The sequence below is a fragment of the Miscanthus floridulus genome, chromosome 5, assembly GCF_019320115.1.
Source record: "Miscanthus floridulus cultivar M001 chromosome 5, ASM1932011v1, whole genome shotgun sequence".
Taxonomy (NCBI): Eukaryota; Viridiplantae; Streptophyta; class Magnoliopsida; order Poales; family Poaceae; genus Miscanthus; species Miscanthus floridulus.
This window is the reverse complement of record NC_089584.1, coordinates 149,003,125-149,022,489: the sequence shown is the minus strand read 5'-3', so window position 1 is coordinate 149,022,489 and position 19,365 is coordinate 149,003,125. Positions and strand designations below refer to the sequence as shown.

At 47.7% G+C, this 19,365-nt stretch overlaps 1 protein-coding gene across 1 annotated transcript; it reads right to left on the bottom strand.

Moving 5' to 3' along the window:
* Positions 1 to 45: 45 nt before the first annotated feature.
* LOC136455610 (GDSL esterase/lipase At5g08460-like) lies at positions 46 to 1,389 on the bottom strand. The gene is made up of 5 exons (XM_066455558.1): positions 1,164 to 1,389; positions 989 to 1,062; positions 753 to 830; positions 326 to 569; positions 46 to 242 (listed from the first exon to the last, which is right to left on the bottom strand). Exons 1-5 carry the CDS (start codon positions 1,387 to 1,389, stop codon positions 46 to 48), a joined length of 819 nt encoding a protein of 272 aa, XP_066311655.1.
* Positions 1,390 to 19,365: the final 17,976 nt, after the last annotated feature.

Here is a 19,365-nt window from a genome sequence, read left to right as displayed (position 1 = left end):
TTGTCTGATGAAGTACGACGCACACGCATGCATATATATGTTCGTCTACAGCTCAGCCAGTTGCCGGAGATTGAGAGGGTAGACGTGCTCCGGCGTGCCATCGAAAGCCATCTGCGCCATCACCAGGTTGGCCGCCTGCGTCGGGTGGTAGGCGTCCCAGAACACGTACCGCTCCCGCTCGCCGCACGGCGCCACCAACGGCACGCAGAGGCCGCAGGTGGTGGTGATCTGCAGGCTCGGTCCTGTCAATTTATAGACCTGGAGCGAAGCCTGAGAGATGGGCTCTTCATTATAATTATAATAATATGCATAAAACCATATTTGCCGGGGTTGTGGATCATGTCCTGGACGCCGGCGTAGGTGTTGCCGTATAGACGAAGGCGGCGGCAGGGTGGTGGTCGGCGTTGAGCTGGTCGACGAGCTATCTGAGCCCCTGGTTGAACAGCCCCACCATGCTCCTCGCACTGGCCTTGTCGGCCCGTCTCTGCCGAGGCCCGCAGGCCCGGGGTGCAGCCCAGCGGGCCCACATCGGCCAGTAGAAACTTCCTCAGCCCAAGGCTGTACATAGCCTGCAACAGTGCAGTGCATACAAGTGTCAGGACTCAGGAATTGGTTGCAGCAGCTGAGCTCGATCGATCGCGTGTCACTGTTCTCTAGCTACAATCACTCACTCTGACTGACTAAGTGACCGTATCAGTATCTGGCGGGCGTAGTGGTCGAGCAGGAGCGCGGCGTACTCGTCGGGGCGGTACCGGTCGCCGGAGTCGTAGCCGATGCGGAGCGGCCGCCTCCAGGTTCAGCACCTGCTGGCTCAGGCTGAACCTCTCGCCCTGCGAGTGCAAGCAAAGCCAGTCGCAGGTTTCTGCTCAGCTTAGTGTCAGAAAAACTGAAGCTTTTGGTCGTGCGTTAGCGCGTGCAGGCGTGCACCGCACACTCACACACCAGGTGCTGCCCTGTCTCGTCCACGATGCCCCCCGCCGCCGAGCACCTGCATCGCCGCCGTCCCGTTCAGGCCGCGGGTGCTCGTGTACGGCGGCACGTACCGGCGACCCAGAAGATCGCCTGGAATTGATGGGAAGAAACAACGGAACGGATGGGTCAAGTTGCAGGCCGGTGGCAGAGTTGAAGAATGTGATGGAGACGACAGGTCGACAGACACTGACACAAGGCGTCGGCGACGGTCTTGCCGTTGCAGAACCTGCCGGTGGCGGCGCCCAGCGGCGGGAAGTCGACGCCGTAGGGGTAGTAGTCGGCCCTGGCGAGCGCGTCGTTGTTGCCGTCGTCCACCAGCGAGTCGCCCAACACGAACAGCGCCGCCGCCACGTCACGCACTCTGCCCGCCGCCCCGACGAGCAGCAGCAGCAGCGCTGCCTCACCTCGACGGCCCATCTAGCTCGGTCTGCAGTGGCGATGCAGGCTTCCTGGCCGCTACGTTACGTTACGTACGTCTCGGTGTGCCCTGCTGCCTGCGCCTGCGCTGCTACATACTGTATGCTACGTACGCGAGCAGCGAGCTGCTCAGTGCTACCTCTCTCAAGAAAATACAATATCGAACTGTATTATCATTATCATTGCTAAATTTGGAGATATGGGTCTTCCCATTCCTTGTTGTCCCAAAACTAAAGAGCCAGAAATGATCCATAAAAAAAAGCCAGGCGTTAATATTTGAACAATTAAGGTTGCAATTTCTTTAATCAGATTAAATGGTGAAATTCCGTGTAAAGGGAGTAAACACTACTTAAAAATCATCATAACCTCTTGTGATAAATTATCACCATCGGTTCCCAGGCAGGTGTATGATGACTGGATTGGGACCGATAGTGAAAATCATAGGGATTCATTTCACCATCGGTTCAATCCACCGGTCATTAGGTAGTGTTTGGTGCGGCTCCGACCGGCTTTGCTACTATAGCACCACTAAGGCGGAGCCGGCCGGAGCACCAAAACTGCAGCTCCGTCAGCTCATGTCTTGGGTTGGGGCAGAGCCGGAGCTATTTCCTAGCTACTACGGTCACATACAGTGTTGCACAGTGGTGAACGCAGGGAGCCGGAGCCCTTCATAGCTGCGCCAAACGTGCCCTTAATAAAAACTTGGACCTAAAACCTACTTCTATGGCTATTGCATATCCATTCTTGTCTCTCTTTTATCAACTCTGCCTCCCCGGTGTTTATTGTATCATCTCAATCTCAAGGGTTATACTTGAACCTTAATTAATACCTTGTTAATCACTAGTTCATATATACATGCCCTCGATTCATAAGCTTAAGGCCCAATTTACCCAACAGGTAGCTAACGCGGCAAAGGGGCATGCTGCAGCCATTCCATCTCCGTGATTTGGGCGATTTGGTGTTGTTCTCATCGTGTATCTCCACGACGCTCATTCCATCTTCATGCCAATTCTTGAAATCTCAGTCGTCATGCGCGCTTATTGGCTCATCAGCCTACCTCGCGGATGGACACGCCTCCGACGCGACACCACCACCGTCAAGCTGCAAGGGCGGCATCGCTGCCGTAGTCCTACAACCCAATCGAGGAGGCATGATCCGAAGGGCTACATACACGCAAGTGATCTAGTCTCTCCCTAAGGTAAGCTAATTTACAATCCAATCACATCACAAGTAAGTCTGGATGACTAGATGTGATTTTTTTTTCAGTTGATACCATAGATAATATCTTTCTTTTTTTTCATTAGCATTTATTTGCCACTATATCGATAATTTTTTTATGCCAACACCAAATAATCTATCTTCAACCGTTTTTGTTTTTGTTTTTATTTTCAATCCAATCACACATCACAAGTCTTAAGTCTGGATGACTATAGATGCTATGATTTTTTTCAGTTTTTTTAATATGATTTTTTTCAGTTGATAGCACAGATAATATCTTCTTCTTTTTTCAATCTATCTCCATTCGTATTTGTTTTTTTTCCCGCAAAGTACACAATATAACACAAACGCTCGCTATGCACGCAAAGTCACCACAAACACTCTAGGCTACCGGCTCTTTCGCCAACCTTATTTGTGGATACGAAGCAAATTGATCGTATTATGTTTAAATCCTCGATCCGCTGCCAGTATTATACATTATTACGTGGCGCCGCACGTGCCTTTGAAATGTTCACTTTTCTGGGTCGCTTGCTTGGCTTGGTCCACCAGGTACCGAATTGACAAGTGCCCGCTGCTGTGCTGTCTGCTGCTGAAGAGTCTCTCGCGCACGTGGGGTCCACCCGGTCACGCTGCTGTCATGCTGTGCCTGCCACAGTGCCACCCCTTCACCAAATCATTAATTAATTAACCTGATTGGTCTCAACCTTTGTCTGTCTAATCTCCGCCCCACTGGCCTAATCACTGCCTGCGACGTTGACACGCCCGGGACTGCTGACGTTGTGATTGTGAGGATCTACCGCAGATTCACTCTGCATGCATAAACTGCCACGTAAACTCAAGGGGGTAGAAAAAAATTATCACATCAATTAAAAAAAACGCCTTTATATTTTTTTGAGCAAATAAAAAAACGCCTTTATTATATAGACATGTGTCGTGACCGTGAAAGATCTTTATAGCCCAGGTGAGGTAAATCCTACTCAATTTTTCCCCCTCACACCTGCACCTTCGTCAACTGTATTTGTTGTTTTCTTTCTAGAACATCACTGTCGACAGGAAATCAAGATTTGTCGGTAGAGATGTGCGTGATCAGGAACCGGATGGTGACACAAAACGCAGAGACAACGATTTAGACAGGTTCAGACCGTCTGATCGACGTAATACCCTACGTCCTGTGTCTTTGGAATATTGTATTGAGATGTATGTACATCCATGTCCACTAGAGGACCCCTGCCTCTCCTTCGGTCTGTTCGCTGGTTGGTTTCTGGGCTGGTTTGGACTGGCTGTTGCTGGTTTGCTGTGAGAGGAAAACACTGTTGGTTGGCTGGTTTAGGCTGGTTGAAACCAACAAACGAACAGGCTGCTTATATACTCTGGAGGGGTAGAGTTATAAGGAAAGTATCATATTTGGTACTATACAATAACTTGCGGTGCACGCCGAGCAGCGCTGTGCATGCCTTGATCTTGTGGGTTGGGCCACCTCTGATGGTGCGGCCCATGTCTTGTCTTGTGGATACCGGGGGCCATACCCCCACAGCTAGTCCCCGAGCCTGACAGTAGGCAACGTAGTCACGTGGTGCCAGGGTTAGAAAGTAGAAGATCAGCCGAGCAGGCAGCCAGTCCCCGGGCGTAGCCTCGAGATGAGAACAAGCACATTCACCGCAAGGTGAAGTGTGCCCACTTAGTCCCCGAGCCTGCTGAAAGATGAAGAATAAATCTTGTAGCAGGGTCAAAGAAAAAAAAGTCTGAAATCTTACTGACGTCGTCTGACAAGCACGTATCAAGACCCCAGACGTGCTGCCCAAGATCAGCGCCCTGATCCGAATAGCATGGAGCAGCTTGATAGCACACCGACGAGACGTAGCAAGATCCGAGCAAGAGAGTTCCTGACGTCGCTGGCGATGACCGAGCACCGAGGAGCAAGGAGTCCCCGACGTCGCTGGCGATGTCTGAGCACCGAGGAGCGAGGAGTCCCCGGCGTCGCCGGCGATGACCGAGCACCGAGGAGTCCTCGGCGTAGGCGGCGATGTCCGAGCACCGAGGAGCGAGGAGTCCCTGGCGTCGCCGGCGATGACCGAGCACCGAGGAGTCCCCAGCGTAGGCGGCGATGTCCGAGCACCGAGGAGCGAGGAGTCCCCGATGTCGCTGGCGATGACCGAGCACCGAGGAGTGAGGAGCCCCCGGCATCGCTGGCGATGATCCAGCACCGAGGAGTCCCCAGCGTCGCTGGCGATGACCGAGCACCGAGGAGCGAAGAGTCCCCGGCGTCGCTGGCGATGACCGAGTACCGAGGAGCGAGGAGTCCCCGGCGTCGCTGGCGATGACCGAGCACCGAAGAGTCCCCGACATAGGCGGCGATGTCCGAGCACCGAGGAGCGAGGAGTCCCTAGCGTCACTGGCGATGACCGAGCACCGAGGAGCGAGAAGCCCCCGGCATCACTAGCGATGATCGAGCACCGAGCAGCGAGGAGTCTCCGACGTAGCTGGCGATGTCCGAGCACCAAGGAGCGAGGAGTCCCCAGCGTCGCTGGCGATGACCGAGCACCGAGGAACGAGGTGTCCCCGACGTCGTTGGCGATGTTCGAGCACCGAGGAATACCCGGCATAGCCAGCGATGTCCGAGCAGCGAGGAGTTCTCGACGTCGCTGGCGATGTCCAAGCACCGAGGAGCGAGGAGTCCCCGGCGTCGCTGGCGATGACCGAGCACCGAGGAGCGAAGAGTCTCCGGCGTCACAGGCGATGACCGAGCACCGAGGAGCGAGGAGTCCCCGACGTAGGCGGCGATGTCCAACCATCGAGGAGTGAGGAGTCCCCGGCATCGCTGGCGATGACCGAGCACCGAGGAGCGAGGAGCCCTCGGCATCGCTGGCGATGACCGAGCACCGAGGAGCGAGGAGTCTCCGACGTAGCTGGCGATGTCCGAGCACCAAGGAGCGGGGAGTCCCCAGCGTGGCTAGCGATGACCGAGCACCGAGGAACGAGGAGTCCCCGGCATCGCTGGCGATGATCGAGCACCGAAGAGCAAGGAGTTCCCGGCGATGACCGAGCACTGAGGAGCGAGGAGCCCCTGGTATCGCTGGTGATGACCGAGCACCGAGGAGCGAGGAGCCCCAGTCGCTGGTGATGACCGAGCACCGAGGGCGAGGAGTCCCCGGCGTCGCTGGCGATGTCCGAGCACCGAGGAGTACCCGGTGTAGCCGGCGATGTCCGGGCAGCGAGGAGTTCTCGGCGTCGCTGGCGATGTCCAAGCACCGAGGAGCGAGGAGTCCCCAGCGTCGCTGGCTGAAAGTGCATCTAGCCCTTTAGTGGGTTTTGGATGATTGAATGACAACGTGATTAAAGGACTAACCCGTTTGCTAAGTGTAGACAGGAAATTGATTATCTCACAGATACTTGATGAAATTGTATAAAGCCAAAAATGATGTATTGTTGTATAAACAATCTAGTTCAAGCATAAGACAACAATGCAAATGGAATTCATGTGAAGGCTTATTTATTGTGGGATTTCAATGATCTATGTGAAAGCAAGCACGATAAAAGTTAATTAATGAGACATGAGGGATTGCATATGGAATGGTCTCATATTTGAAGCTTGCTAAATTGAAAAGAAAAAGACAACAATACAAATGAATGGATGATTCAACACAAGATGTGACTTGATGGCTTGAGATGGTGAAGATAGCAAGGAAAGGCTTTGAGGTACTAAGCAAGGGTGAAGGGCAAGCGACGGCTTGGCGGCCGAAGAACCTAGCTAGGGTGAAGAAGGAAGTACTTGCATTTAGTTGAGGTACTAATCAAGCTGCGATAGTCATATTGATGTGGAGGATCAAACCTATATTAGACAAAGCGTTGGAAGTGACTTGATGCATTTGGAGTTATTCATATTTGATGAATGGAATCAAGTCACGTGCTCAAGATGGCTATGCTCAAGTGAAAAGATCAATATCAACATGATTGGCACCCTCACTTGATGAAGATTGGAAAACACGGCTTCGGTTCAAAGAGATCAACTCAAAAGGTTTAATTTCCTTGTACTTTTAAATTTGAGTTAATAGGAATGCCGTACTATTAAGAGGGATGCAAGTTTAGGTGGTCTGAGGAAGATAGAGTGCTCAAGCATAATAACTAAATCAATAATGAGACACTCTAGCACTTCACGAGCACATAGAATAATTTTCTGTGACTGTCGGTGTCGGAAGTCCCGACGTAAGCCGGAACTCCCGACAGTCGGAAGTCATGACTCTTGCCGGAAGTGCTGACTCTCAGTCACAGCCTGCGCGGTGACTGTGGACGTCGGAAGTCCCAACGTGTGTCGGAACTCCCGACAGTCGGAAGTCCCGACGTGTGTCGGAAGTCCCGACAGTCAGAAGTCCCGGCCTCAGCGGTGTTGGCTGTTTGTTTAACTGTGCCCGTCGGAAGTCCCGACGTACGTCGGAAGTGATGACCGTCGGAAGTCCCGACGTACGTCGGAAGTGATGACCGTCGGAAGTCCCGACGTTTGTCAGAAGTTCCGACACTGACTTGCACACACGGACTTCTGACCTGTTGTGAACAGTGTTTTCTTCATACGTCGGAAGTCCCGAGATCTGCGTCGGAACTTCCGACGTAGATCTGAACGGTTTGATTTTCACTTGGGGTATAAATACCCCTCTCCTCACTTCTAACCGTTGCCCACTCATTTCATTGCGACAAACACTCGGCCAAACAGCCCCCAAGCATTCTAGGCTCCCCTCTCTTCACTCCCTTACTTCCAACTTCGATTCCTAGAGGGTTTGAGTGATTGGAGAGTGGATTGAGTGAGAAAAACACTTGGAGCAAGCTTGAGCACTTGATTTCTTCGTCAAGCCGGTTTGATTTGCATTTGTTACTCTTGGGGATTTTCCCCTAGCCGGCTAGGCATCGCCCAAGAGCTTCCATCTTGTGGAAGAGCCTTGGGAAGTTTGTATTACCCTTGTTTTCTAGTGAAGAAACTCAAGTGACCTTTGTGGTATCCTTGAGTGAGGCAAGGAGGTGGAAGAGACTCCGACCTAAGTGGTCACCTCAACAACGAGGACGTAGGAGCTCCTTTGTGGGGCTGCCGAACCTCGGGATAAATTCTTGTCTCCCGCGTGCTTGTTGTTGTTGTGATTTGCTCAAATTTACATGTATTTGGCTATCTTCCTCTCTCTAGCTATTTCTTAGGGTTTGGGCCTCGATCTACGGAGTGGTGGCTTATCAACGTCAAGAGAGTGGCCCAACACCTTACCTTACCACTAGGAAGTGGGTTTGTAAGTTATCGGCATCACAAAGTTTATTTTAGCACTTGTAGTTCATTTCCCGTAGGGGTCGGAAGTGCTGACAGTTCGCGTTGGAAGTTCTGACCCAATCTATCAGGACTTCTGACACGTCGGAAGTTCTGACCCAAACGTCGGGACTTCTGACACGTCGGAAGTTCTGACCCAAACTGTCGGGACTTCCGACATTAACAGACTAGTGCATTTTGATTCAACTCTTTGGTTGCCGCTGTTTGGCTCCCTAGGTTTATCTAGTATCTTTTATATACTTTGTGGCTAACTTGTGAGGGGTGGTATTACTCTGATTTGGAGTTTCCATTTTGGAAACTCCTATTACTAATCGTTTCCGCTTTTAAAGGTGTTGATTTTTCAGAAACGCCTATTCACCCCCCTCTAGGCGACATCCTAGGTCCTTTCAATTGGTATCAGAGCCAGGTTCTCACCTAAAGCTTCACCGCCGTGAGAAAAGGATGTCGACGCCTATCGAGTTGGAGCCGATGCTTCTCCAAAATGATGGTTCAAACTTTCTACCTTGGTCAATTCATGTACTCAATGCTTTTAGAGATATTAGTCCTCTTGTTGAGCATATTGTGTTTGCAAGCATACCACTTCCTATAGTTGATTGGAGCAACTATAAGAATTTATCAAAAGAGGAAGAGATATGCGTGCAACTCAATGCTCATGCTATTAATATCATTTTGAGTACATTGAGTGCAGAGGTTCAAGATGAGGCAATATTCAATGGACAACCACCTCCAGAGAGTGCTCATCTCATTTGGAACAAACTCATTGAGTTATATGGAAAATCCAAATGCGATGATGCACTTGAGGTCGATTCAATGGAAAATATGTCCATTATGTCTTCATGCAGCGAAGAAGCCTCACAAGATCTCAAGAGCGCCGAGCCGGAGCAAGAGGTGCAAGCCGAGGTGACTGCGCTGTCTGCAAGCGCATGCCGGACGTGTCCGGTATCCCTACCAGATGCGTTCGGTATGGCTGAGGCAGCCGGACAGCAGGCAGTCTATGATGATGAGGCTCAAGCCCGGTGGCGGCCAAGTGATGAGTCAACCTTAGTATCTCATGATACTCATCACTTGTGTCTCATGGCCAAGAAAAGCAAGAAGAAGGCTAGCAAGAAAGATCAAGCCAAGGAGATAGCACGAGTAGATGATCAAGAAGAGAGTGATATTGAAATTGAAGATAGCTACACTCTTGGTCATCTAAGCAACAAAGACAAGCTCATTCTCATGAAGCTAGTTGAGAAGAATGATGAGCTAGAGGAAGAGAATGAGAAACAAGAGCAATCTCTTCAAAATCAAGAAAAGTTTCTCATCTCCAAATTGCAAGAGCTAAAGGGCATAAATGAGAGGTATGAAAAATTATCAATTGAGCATGCTTTAGTTACTAACTCCTCTTCTAGTGTTTCACAACTAGAGAAGGAAAACTTTGAGCTCAAGGCAAAATTAGATGAACTCTCAAGCAAATATAATGTGCTACAAGCAAACTATGTTCATCTCAAGTGCTCTCATGAAGAATTAGTAGAATCAAGCATCATGCTTGAGGTGGCTCATGAGGTTGTGATTACAACGGTAAAATCATCTCAACCTCCTACTCACACACTCACTTGTACACAATCTCAATTGAATATTTCTTGTGCTAATGAGTGTGCTTCTCAAGCAAGCCAATCTTCGATTGAGCAAAAATTTATAGAAAACATAGAGCTCAAAGAAGAGGTGAAAAGATTAAAGAAAGATGTGATTCGATTGAAGGGTAAGGAGAAAGCACAACCTTCTCAAGATAACCGTGATAACATGGTGAAGAAGCTTGAGAAGGGTTCAAACCTTGCTTCCTCCAAAACCCAACAAAAGAATCACATTTCAAGCAAGGCCAACACAACCAAGAGCAAGAAATATGAAAAAAGGATGTGCTATGGTTGTGGATTGTATGGACATGAGTGGGCTACGTGTCCACATAAGAATTGGGCCGACAAGGTTGAAGCCGCCACTCAAAAGGTTTCAATCAAGGAGGCCAAGCAAGTGAAGAGTGATGGACAAAGCGCTTGTCTCATGAGCAAGAAATTGGGGCATCCTACCAAGAAATGCCCTATATATCAAGAGTCAAGAAAGGAAGCCCAAGTTGCAACAAGAAGATGCTATGGATGCAATGAGATGGGCCACAAGGTTGATGGATGTCCATACAAGCAAAACAAGCATAGAGCAAACAAAGGTCGCATATGCTATGCTTGTGGAAGAAAGGGGCATCTAAGCTATGATTGCCCAAAAGGTAACATCCCTAAGCCGAACACATTTGTTTATAATAATATGCTTAGGAAGACCTCAAATGGAGTTAGCACTAGCAAGGTGATGTGTTCACCACAAACTAGTACTAAGGCCATTTGGGTGCCTAAGCACTTGTTGACTAACCCAAAAGGACCCAACAAGAGTTGGGTACCAAAATGTGCTTAGGTTGATAATGTAGGTACTTGGTGGTGAGATGAAAGCTTCGGGGTGGTTGAGCAAACAATTTGACAATATTCACTCAATCTATCAATCAATTCTTATCATAATCTCATATATGGTTGACCCGAAGATAAATCAATGACCATATCATTTACTTCATCTCTACCATTAATAACAAGTACCTAAAAACCTTATAGGATAGCCACTTTGTGTTTAGTGCTCAATGGCTCACAAATAAGCATATTTGTGAAATAATTGGAAGTGGCTAATTAGTTTCATTTAATAATTATCATGTTTGCCATGTGATGCTTTTAATGGCTCTCTAGTAGAGCAATGCATTTGTTCAGATGCAGGCATACAAGAAGTACTAGAGCTAAAACGAAGAATCACAAGCAGCGCTTCAATTGTTTCTGTCCTGCACCTACCGGACGTGTCCGGTATGGCAGGAACCAGAGCACTAATTGGGATGCAATTGAGGTTTGATCCATATGATTTCATATATCCTTAATTTGCTCAGAAGCTTGTGATCTATCAAACCTAAGTGGGTTGTGAGTATGTCTCAACGAAATTTAAATATGGCAAATTACTTTGTGTTGGTCAAAATAGAAAATTGACTCCCAAATTCTTAAAAGAATAAAGTGCTTGTTGAAAGTCATTCAAATTACTTGTGGTACTTATTTAGGGGGAGCTCAGTTTCTATTTTGCACCATTGTGGACTAATAAATTTATCTAGCATTATTTGTAGTCCTTTAGATGAAAATTGATTTCATATATGGTATGATTATTTGACAAGTGAGGTCAACATGATGTTGTAATGCCATGTATTATCTCAGTGATGATATTGTGGACTAACAAATTTATCTAGCATTATTTGTAGTCCTTTGGATGAAAATTGATTTCATATATGGTATGATTATTTGACAAGTGAGGTCAACATAATGTTGTCATGCCATGTATTATCTCAATGGTGATATTGTGGGCTCAAGGCAAAGGTATGTAGTTACATACGTGCATTGTAAGTGCATCTAAGGCCCTTTATATGCTAGTGTGTGCATTTGTGTGATATAGGATAGATGTTTTACAAAATCCCTAACTAGCATGTGTAGGTGGTGTGGTTTTTGAAAATCATGTGGTTTTTGGGTCTTTGTGACCTAGTCATGTCATATTGTGATTGTTGCTACCCTTGGTTGATTATTTGCCTAATCACATGTGACATGGTTCTCTCAAGTCTACAAATATCCCTATGTCCCACTAAAATCTCTCTCAAGTTTTGAAAAACATAAATTTGACAAATATTCAAAAAAAAGAGAAAATCAATTCTTGGCTAATTTATGTCCCCTAAGTGAGAATCCTAAGCCTATTTCAATTGATGCAAATATTATGCCTAGGAAGGTTTGTTATGGTACCCTATTGGTTAGTATTGCAAAAATATTCCGCTATTCATACTAAGGCTATGCCTAAGTATGTTGCGTCTAACATGAGAGGACCCAAACTAGTTTGGGTACCATCGAAAAGTGGATGATCGTTTGTAGGTACCATGACATTGGAGACTTGATTCAATGGAATTATTATTGTTCATCTTATGTTGAGTCAAGTATTGAAGCCTAGTGCAATTCTATCCCAATGCCAAGTCAAAATTGAGTGAAGTCCATATGCTATCAACATACAAGTGTCATATTCAAGTTGTGGGAATTTATTGATATATTTGAAGGCATGCAAATAAGTGGAGTTGAAGCTTGCAAAGATGATCATAAGCTATCAAGGTATATCTCTTGTTGATCAAAGTTTATTTGGGTGCATATGAGTTAATTGAATTGGATATATATGCATATGTTGCTTGCTATGAGATGTTTGAATGGATTAAATGCTTAAGTAATCAAGTTTGAAGTTGGTTTGATTGAATATGTTCATAAGATTTCTTCTAGTAAGTGGTTTGAATGGACATATATCTTGTGAGAGTATTCAAACAAGTTGATTTCAAGTTTGGTTCAATTTGGAGAAAAATAGCTCAATTATTGAAATCTGTCTAATATTGAAAATCTGAGCTAGCAGTGATCATTAACATGTTTGAGCAACCAAATCTATTTGTATTGGCTTGAAACTTGGTCTGCATGCTCTACACTTATGGTATTAGTTGCTGTGCAAATTTCATAAGATTTGGATAAGTGATACTTCGGATTTGGAGTAGATCTTGTCAGCTATAGTGCAGCAGTTTTCAGCATGTAGCAGTGTGGAAAAATATGAAATCTGGTAGCAATATAGAAGTCAAAAGAAGCTAAAATTTTTACAGCTACTAGAAGGCTTAGTGTGTCACATCTTCACCAAATTTTGTGGTTTTTGGATATGTACTTTGGGAGATATGATTTATTCTTTGAAGAGTACAGAATCTGCCAGGAAAGTGACAATTATTGGATTGATCAAAAGTCACTTAGATTCAAAGGTCCTCAAATTAGAATCATATCTATAAGTGATTGAGGTACCTATATTTTGGTTTTGGTTTGAGATAGAAGCATGACAAATGATGAGTACAAGACAATTTGTTTGAAGAGTATATCTGGTACACATTTGGTACTCAAGCTAGAGATCAAGACCAAGATCAAGATGAAGATGAAGTTTAAGTTCTAGTGATAATTGGAGATCTTTTGATAGAAAGAAAAGAACTTAAACAAGTAGAAAGAAAATGACTTAAAAAAGGATTCAAAGTTATTCATCAAATTAAGTCCAACAATATGGATCAATCAAACAAAATCCTTCAAGTGGATCAAGTGATTTTCTTTCAAGTTATTTCAAGTGAGCATCAAGGATGGTTCTTTGGAGAGAGGTCACTTCACCCTAGGCTTGGATGGCTAAAATCGAAGTGGTAATCTAAAGGAATATTTGAGGTACTTGGTTGAAGAAAATCAAGAGATTGGTCTAGAAAGCAAGCAACACCCAAAAGAGAACAAGTCATGAAATTTCAAGTGGTATTACAAGTGGTGCATCTTTTAGTTCTCTCAAGCAAGCAATGATCAAAGAAGAAGCAAGCCAACCACAACAAGAAGAGTGCACTTGATCATTAGTGATTCTCAATTCATAAGGGTGAAGAATAGGAATTTAAAGAATTGGTATCTATTGGTCTTCACCAAGCTTATAATTGGACTTCATGGTGCTATTGGAGAAATGAATTGAAATCTATATGACTATCTTCCTCTCCAATATAGCAAAGGTATCATTGTATTGTGCATGATCATTTTTCATCCCTTACTAGTATGCGGTTAGTGCATATAGTACATGCTTATAGGATCATGCATTACAAATGAAAATTTTTTAGATTCATAGACTACCACTGTTGCTTGAATGGTTATATAATCTAGTGGTTAGTGTATGAGTTTGTTCATGAGCTAGTAAACCCATGTACTTGATCTATTTTAAATTGCAAACAAGTGTCAAGTACAACCTCTTTAAGATGACAAAGGGGGAGAGGTTAATACAAAGAGGGAGAGATTAGTACAAAGTTTGTACCTTAAACACCCTTTATGCTTTGTGTGACCCTTTTTGGCGATAGATGACAAAGGGGGAGAGATATGATTAAATCTTAAGGAGGAGAGAGAGATGAAAGCTTAAGGGGGAGAGATATGGGAGAGATATGCTTAAAGCTTCAGGATAGTCTCATTTGCTTATCTTTGTACCTGAAGATATGTACTGCAGGCTGTCGTTTCTTGTTTTTGAGCTTCATTGATGTATCTTGGATTTGAGATAGATTGTATCATGTGAGAGATGAGACTTACTTATGCTTTATCTATATATCTCTTGAGACATGATCTTTATCTATATATATCAGTGGTTTCTGGACCTGAGAAAATTTGTAATGAGTGCTATGTGTGAATTACATGTGTCATATTTATTTTCATAAGGACTATGCATGCTAGAATGAAAATATTTGATGTGATGCCTTTATATTTATTCTTGTATGATATATCTTGTCATATGCATCACAGTTTCTCTTTGTCACACACACATGCACCCCACGGATGCAATGATTTAGGGGGAGTCTCCTATTTGTTTTAATATGTGCAATTGACATTTGAGGTCAGTTTGTGAATTCTAATCATAAGCACATATTAAGGGGGAGCCTCTCATAAATCATTGAACCCAAAAGTTTAAATGTTTATATCATTTTGTAAGCTTTAATCAAGTTGTCATCAATCACCAAAAAGGGGGAGATTGAAAGTGCATCTAGCCCTTTAGTGGGTTTTGGATGATTGAATGACAACGTGATTAAAGGACTAACCCGTTTGCTAAGTGTAGACAGGAAATTGATTATCTCACAGATACTTGATGAAATTGTATAAAGCCAAAAATGATGTATTGTTGTATAAACAATCTAGTTCAAGCATAAGACAACAATGCAAATGGAATTCATGTGAAGGCTTATTTATTGTGGGATTTCAATGATCTATGTGAAAGCAAGCACGATAAAAGTTAATTAATGAGACATGAGGGATTGCATATGGAATGGTCTCATATTTGAAGCTTGCTAAATTGAAAAGAAAAAGACAACAATACAAATGAATGGATGATTCAACACAAGATGTGACTTGATGGCTTGAGATGGTGAAGATAGCAAGGAAAGGCTTTGAGGTACTAAGCAAGGGTGAAGGGCAAGCGACGGCTTGGCGGCCGAAGAACCTAGCTAGGGTGAAGAAGGAAGTACTTGCATTTAGTTGAGGTACTAATCAAGCTGCGATAGTCATATTGATGTGGAGGATCAAACCTATATTAGACAAAGCGTTGGAAGTGACTTGATGCATTTGGAGTTATTCATATTTGATGAATGGAATCAAGTCACGTGCTCAAGATGGCTATGCTCAAGTGAAAAGATCAATATCAACATGATTGGCACCCTCACTTGATGAAGATTGGAAAACACGGCTTCGGTTCAAAGAGATCAACTCAAAAGGTTTAATTTCCTTGTACTTTTAAATTTGAGTTAATAGGAATGCCGTACTATTAAGAGGGATGCAAGTTTAGGTGGTCTGAGGAAGATAGAGTGCTCAAGCATAATAACTAAATCAATAATGAGACACTCTAGCACTTCACGAGCACATAGAATAATTTTCTGTGACTGTCGGTGTCGGAAGTCCCGACGTAAGCCGGAACTCCCGACAGTCGGAAGTCATGACTCTTGCCGGAAGTGCTGACTCTCAGTCACAGCCTGCGCGGTGACTGTGGACGTCGGAAGTCCCAACGTGTGTCGGAACTCCCGACAGTCGGAAGTCCCGACGTGTGTCGGAAGTCCCGACAGTCAGAAGTCCCGGCCTCAGCGGTGTTGGCTGTTTGTTTAACTGTGCCCGTCGGAAGTCCCGACGTACGTCGGAAGTGATGACCGTCGGAAGTCCCGACGTACGTCGGAAGTGATGACCGTCGGAAGTCCCGACGTTTGTCAGAAGTTCCGACACTGACTTGCACACACGGACTTCTGACCTGTTGTGAACAGTGTTTTCTTCATACGTCGGAAGTCCCGAGATCTGCGTCGGAACTTCCGACGTAGATCTGAACGGTTTGATTTTCACTTGGGGTATAAATACCCCTCTCCTCACTTCTAACCGTTGCCCACTCATTTCATTGCGACAAACACTCGGCCAAACAGCCCCCAAGCATTCTAGGCTCCCCTCTCTTCACTCCCTTACTTCCAACTTCGATTCCTAGAGGGTTTGAGTGATTGGAGAGTGGATTGAGTGAGAAAAACACTTGGAGCAAGCTTGAGCACTTGATTTCTTCGTCAAGCCGGTTTGATTTGCATTTGTTACTCTTGGGGATTTTCCCCTAGCCGGCTAGGCATCGCCCAAGAGCTTCCATCTTGTGGAAGAGCCTTGGGAAGTTTGTATTACCCTTGTTTTCTAGTGAAGAAACTCAAGTGACCTTTGTGGTATCCTTGAGTGAGGCAAGGAGGTGGAAGAGACTCCGACCTAAGTGGTCACCTCAACAACGAGGACGTAGGAGCTCCTTTGTGGGGCTGCCGAACCTCGGGATAAATTCTTGTCTCCCGCGTGCTTGTTGTTGTTGTGATTTGCTCAAATTACATGTATTTGGCTATCTTCCTCTCTCTAGCTATTTCTTAGGGTTTGGGCCTCGATCTACGGAGTGGTGGCTTATCAACGTCAAGAGAGTGGCCCAACACCTTACCTTACCACTAGGAAGTGGGTTTGTAAGTTATCGGCATCACAAAGTTTATTTTAGCACTTGTAGTTCATTTCCCGTAGGGGTCGGAAGTGCTGACAGTTCGCGTTGGAAGTTCTGACCCAATCTATCAGGACTTCTGACACGTCGGAAGTTCTGACCCAAACGTCGGGACTTCTGACACGTCGGAAGTTCTGACCCAAACTGTCGGGACTTCCGACATTAACAGACTAGTGCATTTTGATTCAACTCTTTGGTTGCCGCTGTTTGGCTCCCTAGGTTTATCTAGTATCTTTTATATACTTTGTGGCTAACTTGTGAGGGGTGGTATTACTCTGATTTGGAGTTTCCATTTTGGAAACTCCTATTACTAATCGTTTCCGCTTTTAAAGGTGTTGATTTTTCAGAAACGCCTATTCACCCCCCTCTAGGCGACATCCTAGGTCCTTTCACTGGCGATGACCGAGCACCGAGGAGCGATGAGCCCTCGGCATCGCTGGCGATGTCCGAGCACCGATGAGCGAGGAGTCCCTAGCATCACCGAAATGACCGAACACCGAGGAGTCCCCGGCATAGGCGGTGATGTTCGAGCACCAAGGAGCGAGGAGTTCTCGGCATCGCTAGTGATGACCGAGGAGCGAGGAGCCCCCGGCATCACTGGCGATGATCGAGCACCGAGGAGCGAGGAGTCTCCGACATCGCTGGCGATGACCAAGCACCGAGGAGCGAGGAGTCCCCGACATCGCCGGCGATGACCGAGCACCGAGGAGTCCCCAACATAGACGGCGATGTCCGAGCACCGAGGAGCGAGGAGTCCCCGGCGTCGCTGGCGATGATCGAGCACCGAGGAGCGAGGTGCCCCCAGCATCGCTGGCGATGATCGAGCACCGAGGAGCGAGGAGTCTCCAGCGTAGATGGCGATGTCCGAGCACCAAGGAGAGAGGAGTCCCCAGCGTCGCTGGCGATGACCGAGCATCGAGGAGCAATGAGCCCCTGGCATCGCTGGCGATGTCCGAGCACCGATGAGCGAGGAGTCCCTGGCGTCGCCGGTGATGACCGAGCACCGAGGAGTCCCCGGCGTAGGCGGCGATGTCCAAGCACCAAGGAGCGAGGAGTCCTTGGCATCGCTGGCGATGACCGAGCACCAAGGAGCGAGGAGTCCCTGACGTCGCTGGCGATGATCGAGCACCGAGGAGTGAGGAGTCCCGGGCCTCACTGACGATGACCGAGCACCGAGGAGCGAGGAGTCCCCGACGTCGTCGGCGATGACCGAGCACCAAGGAGTCCCCGACGTAGGCAGCGATGTCCGAGCACCGAGGAGCGAGGAGTCCCCGGCGTCGCTGGTGATGACCGAGCACCGAGGAGCGAGGAGCCCCCGGCATCGCTGGCGATGACCGAGCACCGAGGAGCGAGGAGTCTCCAGCGTAGATGGCGATGTTCGAGCACCAAGGAGAGAGGAGTCCCCAACGTTGCTGGCGATGACCGAGCATCGAGGAGTCCCCGACGTCGCTGGCGATGACCAAGCACCGAAGAGCGAGGAGTCCCCGACGATGACCGAGCACCGAGGAGCGAGGAGCCCCCGGCGTCGCTAGCGATGATCGAGCATCGAGGAGCGAGGAGCCCCAGTCGCTGGCGATGACCGAGCAAAGAGGAGCGAGGAGTCCCTGGCGTCGCTGGCAATGTCCGAGCACCGAGGAGTACCCGGCGTAGCTGGCGATGTCTGAGCAGCGAGGAGTTCGCGGTGTCGCTGGCGATGTCCAAGCACCGAGGAGCGAGGAGTCCCCGGCGTCGCTGGCGATGACCGAGCACCAAAGAGCGAGGAGTCCCCGACGTCGTTGGCGATGTCCGAGCACCGAGGAGCGAGGAGTCCCCGGCGTCGCTGGCGATGTTCGACCACCGAGGAGTCTCTGGCGTAGTTGGTGATGTCCGAGCACCGAGGAGTCCCTGGTGTAGCTGGCGATGTCTGAGCACCAAGGAGCGAGGAGTCCCCGACATCGCTGGCGATGATCGAGCATCGAGGAATGAGGAGTCCCCGGCATCAATGGCGATGACCGAGCACCGAGGAACGAGGAGTCCCCGGTAATGACCTAGCACCGAGGAGCGAGGAGCCCCCGGCGTCGCTGGCGATGACCGAGCACCGAGGAGCGAGGAGTCCCCGACGTCGCTGGCGATGACCGAGCACCGAGGAGCGAGGAGTCCCCGGCGTCGCTGGCGATGACCGAGCACCGAGGAGCGAGGAGTCCCCGGCATCACTGGCGATGTCCAAGCATCGAGGAGTACCCCGCGTAGCTGGCGATGTCCGAGCACCGAGGTATTCCTGGTGAATCTGGCGAGGTCTGAGCACCGGCGTAGCTGGCGACGTCCGTGCGGTGAAGTGTGCCCACTTAGTCCTCGAGCACGAAAAATCTGAAGGGCCGAGGAGTAACCGACGTAGCTGGCGATGAAGCACGAGCGACGAACATTCTGGTCAACTGGTCGGCGGCGAAGTGAGCATTGACTAGAAACGACCGGTGAACAGTCCGATCAACTGGTCGGCGACGAAGTCGATGAACCAAGCGGTTCGACCAGTTGATCGGTGAAAAAGTTCGAGCACCAGGTGGTCCGATCACCTAGACGATGACCCTGCAATACAAACATGTAGAACGGGTAGTACATGATGAAAAAATATATGAACTCTAGAGAAAAAATAGCGTATGTAGCTTGGCGATTAGTTGGAGCGAAGATGCGTTTAATATAAACCGCCCAAACAGTTAGTGTGTAGTTGAGTCTCCAGCCCTAGCTAGCCTGTTAACCATAACGCGGAGCGCGGAGCCCGTGCACGTGTATGAGGAACAGGCGTGACCAAGGAGCTGCTGCCGACCACCCATAAC